This window comes from Selaginella moellendorffii, unplaced genomic scaffold (genome assembly GCF_000143415.4).
Source record: "Selaginella moellendorffii unplaced genomic scaffold, v1.0 SELMOscaffold_27, whole genome shotgun sequence".
NCBI classification, from domain to species: Eukaryota; Viridiplantae; Streptophyta; class Lycopodiopsida; order Selaginellales; family Selaginellaceae; genus Selaginella; species Selaginella moellendorffii.
Genome location: NW_003314288.1, coordinates 1,935,250 through 1,951,394, shown reverse-complemented (window position 1 = coordinate 1,951,394; position 16,145 = coordinate 1,935,250). Strand labels below are relative to the sequence as shown.

Genomic DNA, 16,145 nt, shown 5'->3' with positions numbered 1-16,145 from the left:
CTAATCTTCAACTCAGTAGAGAATAGCGCGAAAATTCAAATTTAAATATACCCAGCGAAGAATGGATATGCGACCAATCCAGAAGCGATGTCCATTCGATCTCGCTCGCGCGAAAGGGCATTTTCTCGATCAGTTCCTGGGCGTCTCCCTGCCGATTGGCGCGACCCATGAGATGGATCATACACGCGTAGTGATCTTCGCAGGGTGAGATCCCGTGATCCGATATCATTGAGATGAAGCAGTCGCGGCCAGTGTCAATCTTCCCGGAGTAGCAGTAGCCCGCAAGGATTCCAATGTAGGTCCGCTCGTTGGGCATGGATCCCTCCAGGATCAGCGATTGGAGCAGCGAGAGCGCGCACTGGAGCCGACCGGCTTGGGCGTGCGCCTGGATGAGAGCATTCATCGCGGAAATGCAGGGCTCGGGTATGGATTCGTGGATTTCTCGCGCTCGATCTAGACATCCCGACCTAGCGTGTGCCGTGAGGTGCGCGCTCATTGAAATCTGGTCATGTTGCGGCATCTTCGCGTAGACAGCCGCCGCATGATCGAGAAGCCCGGCGATCGAGCAGCCGTCGAGTAGAGCCGTCCACGCCGCGATGTTTTTGGAAGGCATACCGTCGAAGAGCGACCTGGATCGATCCAGCTGCTTGCGCTGCGCGTGGGCCGCGATCAAGATCGTCCAGGAGGCCGCTGTTGGCTCGGGCATTTGATCGAAAAGCGTGACTGCGTCCTCCAGCCGGCCGCATTGGCCGTGGATTTTAATCATCGTGTTCCAAGAAAAAGAGCTTCTTTGAGGAACTCTAGCGAACATCAGGGTCACAAGATCCAGATCTCCAGCGAGAGATAGCGCGTGGATCATGCTCGCCCAGGCGATCTCGTCGCGCTGCGGCATAGAATCGAAGCAGCATTTCGCTCGATCGAACTGACCGCTCTCAGCGAGGAGCGTGATCAAGGCGGTGGCTGCCCGGGCGCTGTGCCAAGGCGCGAGCTGGAAGAAGACCAAAGAGATGCCCAAATCTCCAAGCGAAGAGCACATTGTGTTCCAGGAGATCTCGTCCCTCTGGGGCATCGCCAAGAAGAAATCCCTTGCGCTATCGCACGGAAGAACCTCCAGCAGCGTGTTCCAGGACACCACATCGTGCGCAGGGAAGAGCGCAAAGATCGCCCTGGCCGCGGCAATATGCCCATTCCGGGCATACGCCGCGAGCAGAGCGTTCCAGGAGAAGACATTGCGGCACGCCATCGCATCGAAGATCTCGCGCGCGCCGGCTGCGCTGCCTGATCGCCCATACCTTGTCAACAGGAGATTGGCGAGGTAGCGATCGCGGCGCCAGCGATCGCTCTCGAGCAGCTGCTGGTGGAATGCCTGGGATGACCTGCATTGCTCGATCCTACTCTCCAGCTGATGGATCGCTGGGATCCTCACGCGACCTATTGATGGATCGATCGGGTAAGAGAGCAAAGAAGAAAAATTCTCTGGGAAACAATCCAATTCACAAGGAGATGCTCAAAAGAGGGATCCAAAAAAAAAACCTTCTACTTTTTTAGTTGTGGAGGCAGCGGCCACTTTGGAATCCCGTTCATCATGTAAGAACAATCCGTGTAGGCGGATCCGGCGCCCAATCCCAGCGAGAAAGCCATGGCCGACCATCTGGAGCTGGGAGATCTGAACAAGACGAGCGACGCGAGGAGGCCGCCGAAGCCTGAGTAGACAATGCGCTTGAGCGTGATCTCGCAGCAAGCCTCGCATTTGCGATCCAGGGACAGCTCCTTGGGCAGCGGCTTCTCCGGCGATTGATTTTGCTGCTTGGCGATGTCCTTCTTGGGTGGATTCCCCATCTCTTTAGGGTTCTTCCATTGCCGTTTGGGATCTCCACCTAGGGTTTCTTCTTGGCAAACGGACGGGCGAGATCTCTTTTGCTCAACGGACGGGGGAGATGCGTTGCTGTTCAACGGCTGGGATCTCATCTCCCGCGCTTTTGCATTTAAAATGTGGCTCTTCGGCAAGCCAGTTTCTCGAGCTCGTTTTGCAAAGCTTGGACTTCTTTGTCTCGCTTGTTGTCTCGAAGAGGAGAAACGCTGCTACAATCCTGCTGTGGCGGCGGTGGCAGTGGTGGCGATGGGGGAATTGCTACTGGAGCATCTTCCAGGTAGAAATTCCCCTTGAAATCGCCACCAGCGTTTTGAATTTCGTGGGAGGGATTGGACCTCGTCATCAGGTTCTGTATCGCCTTTGGAGGAATGTATTCGTCCAAAAGCTTCGCGAGGCTGTCTTCGTATTGTTGGATCTATAGGGATTTAGAGATAAGTTGCTGCATAGTATAGGAAAATCCATACCTGGAGCTGATGCCGAGGATCAAACTTGACAAGGCCTGCCTGCTGGAGAAACCAAAAATCAAGTTCTTCAAAGAAAAACGAGAACGAATCACCATACCTTTTTCACGTTTTGCAACCACTGGTTGAGCGCCATGACCAAGCTCACAACACAGCCCTGGTCGATCTGCGACGCTTCAGCTTGCTGCAAAGTGGCCTCCACTTGATAAACATGGGCCCTGGCTTCCTTCTCTTTGAGCTGGCTATCAACGAGTTCCTCTTCCTTCTTCACGAGCTCCCTGTCATGGACACACAAATGTATGTTGAGGAGAAACAATTACGACCGCAATGAAGATATGATCACCTTTGAAGAGAGTTCACTTTCTGCAATGAATCCTCCAAGTTCTTCCGTAACAAATCCAGTTGCCTGCAAAATGTATGTTCTCAGTCGATAGCTAAGTGACGATCGAAGTTCCAAACCTTTCCTTTTTTCTGAGCTCCACCATGTCCCTGGACATGATTTCCTTCTCCCGCTGCAGCTTAAGATTTTGCTTCCGGTAGTTTTCTAGCCGTTTCGTAGTCCATTCCTGTCCAGAGATCTTTTCAATCCTTGTCAGTGCCTCGTGTGCGTAAGCCAACTGGAATACCTTCTCCGACTTTCCTGTAGACTGCGGTAACTCTTGTTCCAGGCCCTGGCACTTGGACTTCATTTGCAGCATTTTCATTTCCATTTCAACCATCTGTGGCCTCACAATCAGCACAAAGATATGGTAAACAAAATCATACCTTTACTTCGTACTCTGCAGCACACTCTAGCAAAGCGATTTGAAGCTCCTCGACTTTGCTCTTGTACGCTTCTTTCGATTCGTCAAAATCCTGCGAGTGAGATATAATTGCGAAACACAAGGTCGTCAGGAAGAATAGAAGATACCAGCTCAATCGGTGCCGGGACGTTAACAAATGTGGGGAATTGTCTGGTCGGCACAGGCTCAAAACAATCCTCGGCTGTTGTAAAACACAAGAGTTTGTTAGCGGAAACGAAAAAAAAGAGAGCTTCGACGTCTTACCGATGAAAATGGTTTCACTTATAGCGGGGTGGCCATTGTCCATCAAGAACGGGAAATCGGCAGACTCATGCATCTCAAACTCGGACTCGTATCCTGCGGCATTTCGCACCACCTCCAAAGTCTCCTTTTTTCTTTTCAAAGGTCTCTCAGCTGTGAAGTCGGCCTTTTCGTACAACGCCTCGTTCACATATGAGCACTCTTGCGACCTTGGCTGCTGTTTCTCGCTGGTTTCATCTCTTTGTCCCACCTCGGCGTTCAGAGCCTCGGGCTCAACACGCCAGTAACTCGAGGAGGTGATGAAAGTATCGTCGGCTTGTTCTTCCTTGCAATGCTGTGGTTGCTCCGGCTCGGCATCCTGCTTTGTAGGACTGCTTCTTGCCGAATACTTTCCACTGCAATCCCCTTGGAACTCAGGAACGTCTTCAATCGTAAATCTCTCGGACTCGTTCAAGTTGATGGTGTTTCTACTGCTCCTCTCCTCGGGGACGCTCTGCCGTGTCGAGAGAAGTGTCGACGAGTTTTGAAGTTCCAGAGACTCCCTACTCGTTTCATTCTTCTGCGCTGGACTAGATGTTACCGTGCTACAATCTTGGAAAAGCTTCGTCGTTGTCGCAGAATTGTCACCAGCATTCGCGTCCCTGGCACTACATTCTTTTTGAGAGAAAGCTCTCTCCAAGTTTGTAGCCACATCGATGTACACCCTTTGCATCTCCACCGCGTCACTGTAAGTCTCGAAACCATTGCTCGGTTGGACGAAGCTCCTCTCGGGGCTAAGACTGACGAAGCTCTTCGGAGTAGTGTCTACGTTCTGGTGCTGCTGCGCATAGCTCGCAAAACTGGATTCCAGAGGGACTCCTTTTGGAGGACTCGGTTCTCTACCGTGAACTTGGCACGACAAGTTCCTCCTCGGGCTCACTTCCCTGTGAAGTTGACACGGGAAGTTCCTCCTCGGGCTTATAACTTCAGACCTGTTTGGAGAAATACTCCCAGTGCTCACTTCCCTGTGAAGCGGGCTCGGGAAGTCCCTCACTTCACACCGGCTTGGAGAACTCCTTGCAGTGCTTGCTTCCCTGTGAAGTTGGCTCGCGAAGTTCCTCCTCGGGCTCACTTCAGACCGGTTTGGAGAACTGCTTGCAGTGCTTACTTCCCTCTGAAACTGCCTCGGGAAGTTCCTCCTCGGGCTCACTTCAGACCGATTTGGAGAGCTGCTTGCAGTGCTTACTTCCCTGTGAAGTTGGCTCGGGAAGTTCCTCTTCGGGCTCATTTCAACCCTGTTAGGAGAATTGCTCGCATCCCTGTGAAGCTGGCACTGGAAGTTCCTCCTCGGGCCAGCTTCAGGCCTGGTCGGAGAACTGGCTGTAGAAGTTGCCACCTCGGGGGAGCTCTTCCTCGGAGTATATCGACCATTTTCCTGTTCCACCACCTTTTGCTTGTTCACGCCGCGAATGGAGCTTAGAAAGTCCGGTCTAGCGCTGCTAATCTCCTTCTCGAATGGCGAGGCAGGCTTTTGGAAGCCGCCAGAGATCCTGTTCGTGATCCCAGCTCCAAACCTCTGTCCTGGAGAAGGCGCGGCCTTTGGTGGCTGTGGCGAAACCTTCCTCTCAGATAGAGGAACAAAGTCGGATTTTTCCTTCTCCCAGCTGGAAGCTTTCGCCGTGGAAGAAGAAAGCTTCTTCTCGGCCGGAGAAATCCTCGAGAAATTCTTGGAGGATGGCTTGATCGTCGCGGTAGTAGCACTGGCGGACATTGGCGGCGGGGCGACCTCCACATACTCGTCCATGTTCTTGAGCGAGTTTAAGTCGAGAGCTTCCGGGATTTTCTTCGTGGAGGAGTCATCGTCTTCCAGCGAAACCGAGACCCGGACATACTCCTGTGCGCGCTCCTCCTGGGCAGTGCTCCAGGACTGGACCATCTTCTCCAGCCCATTGGCGATTTGCTCGATCGCATTGTAGTCGAAGATGTGGGAGAAATTTAGCTCGTCCAACGTCCCAGCGTTGCTGCCACTGTTCTTCCCCCTCAAGGATCGCTCCTCTTCCCGGCTGTCCAGGGAATCCAAACACGTCATAGCGTGAGACATCTACTGCCCTGGATCGATCTTCTTCCAATCTAATCTAGAGCCCGATCGAGAATGCAGCTGCGAGGAGCGATTTTCCTGCGCGATCGGCATCTAGGGAGAGTAGTGAATGTGATTGATCGCCTACCTCCCAGAGCCAAGCCCTATTGCGCATCATAACGGTCAAATCACGTCCGTCGATTTGTTTCATCCGACGGTGCGTTTATATGATCACTTTCTTCAAGGGATTCGAACTCTGTTTCTTCTACAATTAAATCTCTAGGGTTTTTGGAGAATGGCCGATGCCGCAGCGATGGCGCCAGTGATCGGGGAGGAAGATCAATCGCCTGGCGGTGCTGGGACGAGCGGCATTCCAACCTGGGGGTAAGTGGAGAGATTTTGGCTTGCTTTCTCGGCTCAAATATTTGCTTTCCCAGGAGCTCCAGGAGCAAATTTGGAGCTCTGCCTTGGACAGATTACTTCGACGAGGAACTAGATGTTGAAATCGGTCAAGATGTGAGCCGCGTCTTCGTTTCTTTTTCTTCCTGTTTTTGACCTCGCATTTGCTACAGAGTTTTCACGTCTACTTGGCGGGCACACAAGGACCGGTTCTTTTTTGTTTGCACGGAGGCGGATCCTCCGGGTAACTTTAGCATCGATGAATTCTCTAGATTTCTCTTGTGATTTTCTTCCTACAGGCTATCTTTTGCGCTGTCCGCAAGAATGTTAAAAGAGAAAGTCAAGGTTGCTGCGATGGATATGCGAGGTCATGGCTCGACACGCACAAGTGATGACTTAGATTTATCTGCCGAGGTAGGATCTTCATGACAATATTATTTCTAAAAGTTCCTCCACAGACTTTATGCCAAGATGTTCTCGACGTTATCAGGACCATGTACAAAAACGATCCACCATCTATTGTGTTAATCGGACACAGGTTTGCTGCTAGTGCTACGGAGATATTTATTAAATTGGTTTTTTTTTACCAGCATGGGGGGTGCGATTGCTACTCGGGTTGCTGCAAAAAGAGTTCTTCGAACGCTGGCCGGGCTTATTGTCGTCGATGTCGTAGAGGTAAGAAGAGATAAAACTTGTATACCAGCTTCATAATTTCCTTTGTCCAGGGTACAGCTATAGCTTCTTTGATACATATGCAAAAACTATTGTCCAACCGTCCGCCAGCATTTCCCAGTGTTGAAAAAGCTGTAAGCTAAAAGGCCAGTGTAAAATCATACCTTACTTGCTTGTTCAGATAGAATGGAATGTGAAAGGAGGTTCGCTTAGGAACATCGACTCAGCTCGAGTCTCGATCCCCCCAACATTGAAATACAATGAAGAAAGAAAATGGTCGGTTTCATTTTTTATTTATTTTTTTGCTTTTTCTTTTGCTTCAGTTCAATCTATTCTGCCTGCAGTTACGTGTGGCTTACACCGTTGGAAAAGAGTGAACGACATTGGAGAGGCTGGTATTTGCATTTTTGCACAAACACTGTTTCCATTTTTGAAGAGATTATTTTACTTTGCAGGTATGAAGGTTTGTCGGATATTTTTCTGTCGGCACCAGTCGCAAAAGTTCTCTTGCTGGCTGGAACAGACCGTTTGGATAAGTATGCATGTTTGAAGTTGCTTTCGATGTCACTCAAACGTATAATTGCTTCAGATCCCTTACCATTGGACAAATGCAAGGCAAGTTTCAAATGATTGTAGTCCGTCACACTGGTCACGCGATACAGGTAAAAACATTCTTTTGTTTTCTGCTCTATAGTTTGTTGATTGGAACATTCTTGAACAGGAAGACGTGCCCGAAGAATTTTCGTCTCTTGTACTTACATTTGTTGCTCGAAACCGCATCGGTGCGCACGGTATTGATGTAAGCCTTTTTCCGATGAAAACCATTTATCTAACCGGAGCTTGGCAGATCCCTGGTCTTATTAGACAGAGGCGAAGCGCATAAGAAAGTAGAGAAAAGCATAGAAACTGACACGGGTATGTGTAGCAAAAAAAGAGAGAACTCCATTTCACGGTATGGAAAAACCTCGAAGACAAGCTTTTGTTAAATACACACACTCCTGTTTTGCGTTTTTTCAGAATTCTCATTCTACTGACCACTCGGATAAGTTTCAGGAAGCACGTGAAGGTCAGGCGTCACACCAAGGGGCCTCAACGCCTTGGTCTCGTGAATATAGATGAAAGCATCGTACCTCTTTGCCAACATTGTTGGTACGTAATTTCCCCACTTTTCTTTCTTTGGATCATATACCACGCCTATGGCCCTCTGGCCTCTCCATTCTGATAGACAGTGCTGGACTTTTCTTGCCTCCGAATCGTCAAGCAGGAGGTAGAAAGCGTCGCCGGGAATTTTCTCCTGCTGAGCCGCCTCGCGGATTATCATCTCGTAGCTGCCATCTCGGCCCTCCGGAACACGAAGTTGCAGGATGGGACCAGCCCACTTGGACGAAGCAATGACCGAGCCTTTAAAGGTACCGAATCCTACGAGTGCTACCTGACTTTCACCGTATTTCTCACGAACCAGGCCGCCGATGTTCACCTGGAAGTCGGAAGCTGAAAGGTGACGAGAAGAAAAAGAACTCGAGTACCTGGCCCATCTTACGCATGTTGGTGGCGCGGTAGTCTCCGATGTGGGTGTTGTGAGCCCAGACAATGAGCTTGTTGTGAGGCCTCGTCTTCAGCAGCAGGTCCAGTGTCTCCATCATGTGGCTCTCGCGGACGTTCCACGAGTCCTCATTTCCATACACCATTGCCCGATAGTAACTCTCGGCGTTCCGGACGATCCTGGCGTTTTGTTGCGCATCAAACACGACATCGCCATCCGCTGCTGCCGTCTCTTCGTCGATCCTCTTCTTCAGAAGATCCTTGAGAACTCTGAGAGCTTCGGCCTGGCATCCCTCCGGGAACTCCACCAAGGACTGCAGGTACTCTTCCTCGTTTGCCTCGAAGGGATCGAAACATGCGTAGTGATGCTTAGCTTTCTCAGCTAGAGCGGGGTCAATCTTGGCCACTTCGTCCAGAACAATCGCGATGGAGTCGAACAGCGAGTAGACATCCAGACCGAAGAGACGAACCTGAGACTCACGGTCCAGTCGGGTGCTGTTGAACTCCTTCATCCACTCCACCATCGCCCGGAACTCGTCGTTGGCCCACATCCAAGTCGGCCATCGCCTGAATGACTTTGCAAGGAGCTCCTCGGCACTAGCGGAAGAACTCACCTTTTTGGTGATGAAGCGGTTGACTTCTTGGCACGGTGGCCAGTCGCCTTCGATGCTGAGGGTGGTGAAGCCGTGGTTGGCAATGAGGATCTCGGAGATGATGCGACGCCACTCGTAGAACTCGCGCGTCCCGTGCGTGGCCTCGCCGAGCATCACCACCTTGGCCTTGGCGATGCGTTCGATGAGAGGCGCAAGATCACGAGCTGGATTGTGGAGGGAGATGGGGACGGCTCTGCGAGAAATCTCCTTGAACACGGCATTGGAAACCGCTGGTGAGGATCCCATCTTTATTTCTTTCTTTCTTGCAATGCTAAAACTTGTTCTCTCAGGCGATTTGAGCAAGTATAATGTGGTTGTGCTCTTGACAAGTGGCGCGGACACGTGGTTGCGCTCAGGCTGCTAGAAGGTGTAAAGAACTAAAACTTTTGTTTGTCTCACCGAGGGAGCTACCAAGAACAACGATCATCCCAGTCGACGGACTACAACCTCCATTCCGTTGGCCTGCTTGAGAGAAACCGATCCGAGGAACAAACTTGAATGAGCAATGCAGCACAGGAGGAGGTGAGCTTTCTTTTTTGCAAGTTTCTTTCATCAAAACCAACCTTTTGTTAACAGAGCTTACGTTGCCAAAACAGCACCACCGCCTTGATCAGTCCTCGTCGAACCTCTCGGCCTTGCCCATCCCAAACGCCGGTCCCCGGTCCAACTTTGTCAACCGATACGACCCCGGCCCGGGGCTCTCGTCCCCGGCGCTCCTCAGGTACCTCATCCCCATTGAGAAAGCTGGCGGCTTCTTGCTCACATTGTACAGGCAATCGTTGGGCTGGTAGTGAGCCGGGCCGGGGGTGTGGCTCGTCAGCCCGTCCTGCCTCCTCCTCGCCATGGAAAACGCCGGCGGGCTGTACATATCTCGCGGCGTGTAAGCTCCCGGCCCGGGGTTGCTGTCCCCGAGCCCCTTGGGCCTCTTCCCGGCGATGGTGAAGGCCGGGCTGTGGAGCCTCTCGTCGGCATTGTAAGATCCAGGCCCGGGAGTGGGGTGTAAGTTCTTCACCTCCCTCCTCCCGGCGATGCTGTAGGCCGGCGGCGCGTCCAGCGCGATCCTCGTCCTCGGCGTGTAAGTCCCGGGCCCCGGCCCCGGCTCCGAGATCCGCGAGTCCCTCTTGCTAGCGATCGAGAAGGCCGGCATCCTCTTGGTGGTGGCCTTGATCCCGGTCTCAAACTCGTACTGCCCGGGCCCAGGGCCCTGGTCACCGGGCTTCCAGTCCCGCCGGAACGGCATGGTGAAGGCCGGTCCCCTGGACACCGGGCCGGGGGTATATGCCCCCGGCCCGGGTGTCTGCTCCCCGCCGACACGCGACGACTTCCCCGCGATGGTGTAGGCCGGGCTGCGCGGGCGGGTGTCGCCGGCGGTGTATGCCCCCGGGCCGGGGGACCGTTCCCCCGCCCGCGGGGAGCGCTTGCCGGCAATGCTGAAGGCAGGGCCGTGTTCCCCGCGCGGGACGTTGTACTGTCCGGGGCCGGGGCTCATGTCGCGGTGGCTGCCCAGGTTGCGGGAGGAGATGGTGTAGGCCGGCTCGCGCTTGTAGAGGAAGTTGGAGTCGGTGTCGTAGGATCCGGGACCGGGGTTCTCGTTGTCGGAGGGGCCGGAGTAGCGGCCGGGGATGGTGAATGCCGGGGCGCCGTATTGTCGGCCGGGTGTGTATGTCCCCGGGCCGGGGCTGTCGTTGTAGAGGGAGCCAGTGCGCTTGCCGGCGATGGTGAATGCCGGCGAGGAGGGCGTGATGGGGCGGTGGTCTTGGTTGTAGGCGCCCGGGCCGGGCGTGCGTTCTCGTCGGCGAGGCATTGCTGGATGGAGCTAGATCTTCCTTGTCTCTTTGATCCGGTTGATTAGACTGGTGTGCTCGCTCTTCTGGGCTCTTTCCTTGGTGCGTGATCTCGATTCCTCTCCTCTTTGATCCTAATCGCGTCACAGCCTCAGCTCCCAATTTGTTTGCAACTGATCGGTGGGAGTGATCCGTGAATCCATGGCTTCTTCCTCCTCTCGGCCCCCACCACAGGGGTTTTGGAGTGCTAAAAGTCGCGCCCCTCAAGCCCTCGCTTTTTTGAATTGGCGGGGGCATATGCGATTGGTATATTTAGTGTGAGCCGTCCGTCACAAGGCCGGGTGCCACCCGTCGGATCGGCGAGCGTTTTAGTCAGCGCTGGTCGTCGTTTCCAGGAAGATCTGGCGAGGGCTGCGCAGCTGCTGCAACCTGTGGTTTTTGATCTTCTCGTTGAGCAGCATCACCATGTCCTCGGCTCTCTCGCAGAAGCTCGTGTACTTTTGGATGAAAAACTCTAGATCTTGGATCTTGGAGACGAAGCGAAATCGTTAGGAGTGCTACCAGAAAAGAAATATCTACACACAACACACCTCTTGCAAGAGTTCTTCGTATGGTTCGTAGTGAGGCTCCCCGAGCATGATGGCCGGAGAGTCCGTCACCGCCGAAGGAAGAGATGGAGGAAGTGTGGCGGCGTTTATCTCTTCTTGTCTCGAGAGGAGTTCGTCCCAGAGCCTGAGCTCTGTAGCGTACCTGTGCGAGACATCTCATGAAACGCGAGAAAAAAGAAAACTTACATTTCTTTCTTCTTGAGTAGAAGTTCTCGCCGTTGTGCCAGCAGTTCCTCTGGACTCACAACGTCTAGTTCGTCTTCCTCTTCTTCTTCTTCTTCCTCTTCTTCATTTTCTGTAACTTTCTCTATGGCCGCCGCCTCCTCCCGTCTCGCTCGCTTGTACACAAACCCATCGTCGTCCACAATCTGCCAGTCTGCGAAAAACTCGTTTGTAAACTCAACAATGCCGAGCCCTGGAAGCAAGAAACAGACCCACCTTGCTCGGAAGCCAAAACCTTCATCCCAGCCGCCAAAGATCGCACAAGCTACTCCCAAAATCCAAGAGGGCGACTCCAAAATCCCACCTTGGCCCCAACCTAGCAGAAAGTTTTCCTCCTTTTTGGAGGGAAATAGTAGTTTGCTTCTTTTTCCTCCTCAAGCGTCCAGACCGTCGGGCTTCCCTGGCCGCCGAGGACCCATTCGAGCGAGCTTGGAGATGCTAATCAGCTCGTCCTCATCGTCCTCCACTGGAGTGATCTCCCCACACGCGGCACCCCAGCTCGACGGATCATTCCCAGCCAGGAAACTAGCACTCTCGCGAGCGGCGGCTTCTTCGGCGTAGATACTCGAGAGGATCAAATAAGACGATGGTCTGCCCGGTTCCCGCTGCGAGGCCGCCGCCGCTGCTCGAGCGCCTCTCTCGGAGTCTCCAAAGTTTCTACACGAACTTAAGAGGCTCGTCCATGCACCAGTGCCACCCTCGATATTTTTCTCGTCGCTCGCCATTCCAGCCATCTTTTCGGCTTCATCGAGCCAGCCTGCTCGTCCCAAAACGTCCACTATTATCCGGTGGTGCTCCACTCCCGGTTTTAATCCATGGTCGTGCTCCAGCGAGTAGAAACACTGGCAAGCTTCGCCCACCAGTCCTCCATAGCTGCAACCGGAGAGCAAGCTGATGAAAGTAACTCCGTCCGGGTCCAGCCCGAGCTGGATCATGCTTCCAAGCAGCTCCAGCGCCTCGTCGGAAAGGCCTCTTCGCGCATAGGCCGAGATCATGGAGCTCCACGATACTTGTGTCTTGACTTTCATCTTGTCGAAAAAGGTCCGGATATCTTCCAGGCTACCGCCGGAAATCGAGTGTAAGTTGACAAGAGCCGTGTCGACGATGACGTTGGGAGCGAAACCACTGCGTCTAAACCGGCGATAGAGCTTGTCACCCCGTTGTCTGTCCGTGACCAAGCTACAGGCTTCGAGCAAGGCGACGAAAGTGGTCTCGCTCGGCTTTACACCTTCTAAGTCCATTCTCAGCGAGAGCTCGAGGGCATCGTAGCCGTGGCCCTGACTGATAAAAGCTGCCAGCATGCTGTTCCACAAGACCACACTGTCAAGATCGTCGCCCTGCTGCTCAAACACCTTTCTGGCCTGCTCCAAGCATCCACACCTTGCGTACATATTGACAAGGGAGATGCTTAAAAGAGCGTTCTTGTGAAGCCAGCTCTCGCTGATCCGTGCATGGATCCTTTCTCCATCGCCCAGAGCAAACGGACCTGTGAATGCATCGAGAAGAACCGCATACGCGATGCTACTCGGCTTGACCCCTTCCAAATCCATTTCCTGGAGTAACCTCAAGGTTTCTACCGTGTTTCCAACCGAAGCCGACATCATAGCAGTCCATGGAATGTCGTCCCTTCCCCGAATGCTGGAAAATACCTCCTTTGCAGCCTCCACATTTCCACACTTCCCATACATGTCCACCAGAGCCGTCTTGAGCTTGCGGCTCTTCTCCGAATCATTCAAGAGTCCTGCAGCGTAAATCCTCCCGTGAACTTCTGTCCCTTCACGTAAAGCACGTAAACTTCCACACGCCACGACCACAGCAATGAAAGTGATGCTGTCCGCTTTGACACCTTCCAGATCCATTTCCCTGAGCAGCTCCAAAACCTCGTCATGTAGCTGGTGTCTCGCTGCGGCCGAGGCAAGTGCGTTCCAGGAAACGATGTCTTTCTCTTCTATCTTCTCAAACACTTGCCGAGCTTTCTCCACTCTGGAACACCTCCCATACATGTTGACCAGCGCATTACGAATCATCCTGTCTTTCGAAAGTCCCTTCTCCAAAACATGCCTGTGAGCTTTCTTTCCTTCGACCAAGTCCTCCAGCATCGCACAGCCGTCAAGAACTCCGATGAAACTAATCCTGTCAGCCTTTTCCCCGTCAAGTTGCAATTGCCTGTAAGCATCGAGAACCTCTTCGAACTTTTGGTGCTGCACCAGCGCGAAGATCATCGCGTTCCAGGACACAAGGTTCCTCTTGCCAATGCTCTTAAAGACATCTCTAGCGTCGTCAATGCTGCCTAGCCTTCCAAACCGGCTTAGCAGCGCATTCTTCACCGAAGTATCCGACTCAAACGGAGCTCCTTCCATGCGTGACCGGATTTCCCTGCACCTGTGAGCACTGTCGCACGCATCCACAATCCCGAGCAAAGTTATCTTGTTTGGTACCCTTCCCTCGAGCTGCATTCTTCGGTAGCACTTGAAGGCCCTGTCACTAAACCCATTCTGTGCAAAACTCGTCACCATCGCTGTCCAAGCCACTACGTCCTTCCACGGTATCCCCTCAAAGACTACCTCCGCATCCTCGACCTGACCACACCTCCCGTACATCTTCACCAGCGCCGTGTAGCCGACCAGGTCGAGCCCGAGATCAAACATCCTCTTGTGGACCTGCCTGGCCGACACAAAAGCATCCCGAAAGCTCGGCACGGCCAGCGAGATCCCCATGAAGCTGATCTTGTTCGGCCTCACGCCGTCAACCTCCATAGCCGGGAGAAGCCACTCGATCTCCCTGTAGAGACCGTTCTGCGCGTAGGCCGCGATGAGAGCGTTCCATGTCACGACGTTCCTCTCCTGCATGGAATCAAAAACGTTCTTAGCGTCGGGAATGGATCCACACTTTCCATACATACTTATCAGCGCGTTCCCGGCCGTGATCCGGGACGAGAAGCTCATCTCCCTCGCGATCCCGTCCACCACCCTTCCCTGCTCCAGCATCCTCAGAGCACCGAGGCAAGTGAGCGCGCAGCTGAAAGTATACTCGTTGGCAGGCTCGCCGCGAGCCAGCATCTCCCGGAAGAGCGCCACCGAGCGCTCGAACTCGCCAAAGTCGGCGTACCCCTTCATCAAAACAGTCCACGTAAAGACGTTCTTCCAGACGATGTCGTCGAAGATCTTCTGGGCCTCGTGGACGTAGCCGCACCGGTTGTACATTATCATGAGGCAATTGCCGAGGTACCGGTTGGAGCGATGGCCGTGAGAGAGCGCGTGAGCGTGCCCCCATTTTCCTCGAACTATATCGCGGTCCTCCCCGGCCTGGAGGAAAAGATAGGCGTAGTCCTTGAAAGCCATCTTCACTCCCATGGATTTCTCCGGGACGATCCCGCACTCGGCACACTCCCTGTAGTAGTCCACAAGCTCGTCCATGAGCTTCTCATCCTTCCGCCTCCTCTCTTCTTCGCACTCTCCATCCTCTTCTTCTTTGTCTTCCATCTTCTTCTCTTGTTCTTCCGCTATTTCTTCGTCTTCCTCTCTCCTGGCTGCCAATCCTCTTTTTTTCTTGAGGGCGTGGACCCTGGGGAGCGTCACGGCAATGTGGGAGGAGCCCCGGATCCGGGGCTGGGGCGGGACGACGTCCGGGCGCGTGGCTTCGATCCGATCCATCTCCGCCTGCTTCACCTGTTCGTGCCACTCGACAATCTCGGGCGGGAGCTTGGGCGGCCCCAAGAACCACTTCTTGCGCGAGTACTCGAGCGGCCATTTGGTACCTTTGCCGTGGCGGACCTGGATCAGGCGGCAGACGATGGCGTCGCCACTGTGGAGGCGGCGAATGCGGCTCCCGGCGCCATGCATGGATCCCTCCTCGTCCTCGTCCCGCTCGCACCCATAAACCCTAAAATCTCGCTAAAACCCCCAAAAAGAATATGCGCATATGAAAAAGAAAATGAAATGCGGTGAGCGTGGATCGAACACGCGACCTTCAGATCTTCAGTCTGACGCTCTCCCAACTGAGCTATCCCCGCCTTCCACGTTCTCTTGCCCAAAAACCAACCCCCATTATACGTTTCCAGCCCCCAAACGACAGAAAATCCTTTCGGTTTCGCATTTGTATTGTTTTGTCAACAGGTGGGTCTGCTGTTGCTGCTGTGGCGAGTCAGAAACGCAAGAGTAAGAAACACCTCCCCATCTGCATGACCACATTTATTTTCTCGTCCTTTTTCTTCAAATAATAATAGAAACATTCTAAAAGAAAATAGAAATTTTCCTCATAATTTGTGGACAGTGAGGGATTGCAAGCAGTTGGTAGTTATCTCTTCACAATTCACAAGAAAGGCCCGTGTGGACGGTTGGATCGTTTGGGAGTTGGTCTGCTTGGACTATATATGAAATTAAATGGAATGAACTGCAACAACGAGAGAAAGAACCTTACGTGGGCTCTATAATTGTCCTGATCATATCTCTCTCTCACACACACACACACACTCATATTGGTGTAACTTTCACATTCTTCACCATATACATATATCTTTTGTCTTGAGGCTGCCCAACTCAAGGTTTGATTCAAGCAGACAACCATTTGATCAAGGGACGTGTCTCACAAAGAGACACACAGACGCAAACACACTAGAGAGAGAGAGAGAGAAAGAGATTGATATCTTCTGAATCAGCCCGTGAGCTTTTGCGTGATTGAGGTGCCCGAATCTCTCTACTTTGGAAAAATAATTTCCCAAAGAATCACACAACACTGCAAAAATTCACGAGACCATGCACTTTTGCAATCGAATCGAGACCAAAGGAGGAAAAAAAAGAAAAGAAAAAAGAACCCACAATTATAAGAATGCG

The 16,145-nt window shown here is 52.9% G+C and overlaps 6 protein-coding genes and 1 non-coding gene across 8 annotated transcripts; 1 reads left to right on the top strand and 6 right to left on the bottom strand.

Annotated features, from left to right (window-relative positions):
- Positions 1-7: 7 nt before the first annotated feature.
- Positions 8-1,968, bottom strand: LOC9629623 (pentatricopeptide repeat-containing protein At2g35030, mitochondrial). Its single transcript, XM_002975323.2, has 3 exons — positions 1,568-1,968; positions 1,293-1,376; positions 8-1,166 (listed from the first exon to the last, which is right to left on the bottom strand). Exons 1-3 carry the CDS (start codon positions 1,966-1,968, stop codon positions 8-10), a joined length of 1,644 nt encoding a protein of 547 aa, XP_002975369.2.
- A 5-nt stretch (positions 1,969-1,973) lies between these two features.
- Positions 1,974-5,445, bottom strand: LOC9630007. The gene is made up of 9 exons (XM_024680349.1): positions 3,381-5,445; positions 3,245-3,318; positions 3,100-3,189; positions 2,961-3,053; positions 2,794-2,900; positions 2,678-2,740; positions 2,435-2,612; positions 2,338-2,379; positions 1,974-2,288 (listed from the first exon to the last, which is right to left on the bottom strand). Exons 1-9 carry the CDS (start codon positions 5,443-5,445, stop codon positions 1,986-1,988), a joined length of 3,015 nt encoding a protein of 1,004 aa, XP_024536117.1. The 3' UTR covers positions 1,974-1,985.
- A 264-nt stretch (positions 5,446-5,709) lies between these two features.
- On the top strand, positions 5,710-7,514 carry LOC9629621 (protein phosphatase methylesterase 1). 2 transcript variants are annotated; one of them, XM_024680275.1, is made up of 13 exons: positions 5,710-5,817; positions 5,871-5,949; positions 6,006-6,076; positions 6,132-6,246; positions 6,291-6,370; positions 6,423-6,507; positions 6,558-6,638; positions 6,686-6,780; positions 6,849-6,899; positions 6,960-7,040; positions 7,094-7,166; positions 7,226-7,303; positions 7,352-7,514. In XM_024680275.1, exons 1-13 carry the CDS (start codon positions 5,729-5,731, stop codon positions 7,385-7,387), a joined length of 1,014 nt encoding a protein of 337 aa, XP_024536043.1. In that variant the 5' UTR covers positions 5,710-5,728; the 3' UTR covers positions 7,388-7,514. The 2 variants fall into 2 exon arrangements, with proteins under 2 accessions (XP_024536043.1, XP_024536042.1); XM_024680274.1 differs by having other exon boundaries at positions 6,849-7,040.
- LOC9629620 (uncharacterized protein MT2089) lies at positions 7,427-8,960 on the bottom strand. The gene is made up of 2 exons (XM_002975320.2): positions 8,031-8,960; positions 7,427-7,981 (listed from the first exon to the last, which is right to left on the bottom strand). The coding sequence occupies exons 1-2, from the start codon at positions 8,943-8,945 to the stop codon at positions 7,532-7,534; spliced, it is 1,365 nt and encodes a 454-aa protein (XP_002975366.1). The 5' UTR covers positions 8,946-8,960; the 3' UTR covers positions 7,427-7,531.
- Positions 8,961-9,645: 685 nt separating this feature from the next.
- LOC112348214 (translation initiation factor IF-2-like) lies at positions 9,646-10,780 on the bottom strand. Its single transcript, XM_024680348.1, has 2 exons — positions 10,410-10,780; positions 9,646-10,167 (listed from the first exon to the last, which is right to left on the bottom strand). Exons 1-2 carry the CDS (start codon positions 10,778-10,780, stop codon positions 9,708-9,710), a joined length of 831 nt encoding a protein of 276 aa, XP_024536116.1. The 3' UTR covers positions 9,646-9,707.
- LOC112348175 (pentatricopeptide repeat-containing protein At2g39620-like) lies at positions 10,729-15,165 on the bottom strand. Its single transcript, XM_024680273.1, has 4 exons — positions 11,530-15,165; positions 11,278-11,467; positions 11,074-11,233; positions 10,729-11,010 (listed from the first exon to the last, which is right to left on the bottom strand). The coding sequence occupies exon 1, from the start codon at positions 15,153-15,155 to the stop codon at positions 11,688-11,690; it is 3,468 nt and encodes a 1,155-aa protein (XP_024536041.1). The 5' UTR covers positions 15,156-15,165; the 3' UTR covers positions 10,729-11,010; positions 11,074-11,233; positions 11,278-11,467; positions 11,530-11,687.
- An 87-nt stretch (positions 15,166-15,252) lies between these two features.
- On the bottom strand, positions 15,253-15,325 carry TRNAF-GAA. The gene has a single exon. It is a non-coding gene; the product is annotated as a tRNA-Phe (tRNA).
- Positions 15,326-16,145: the final 820 nt, after the last annotated feature.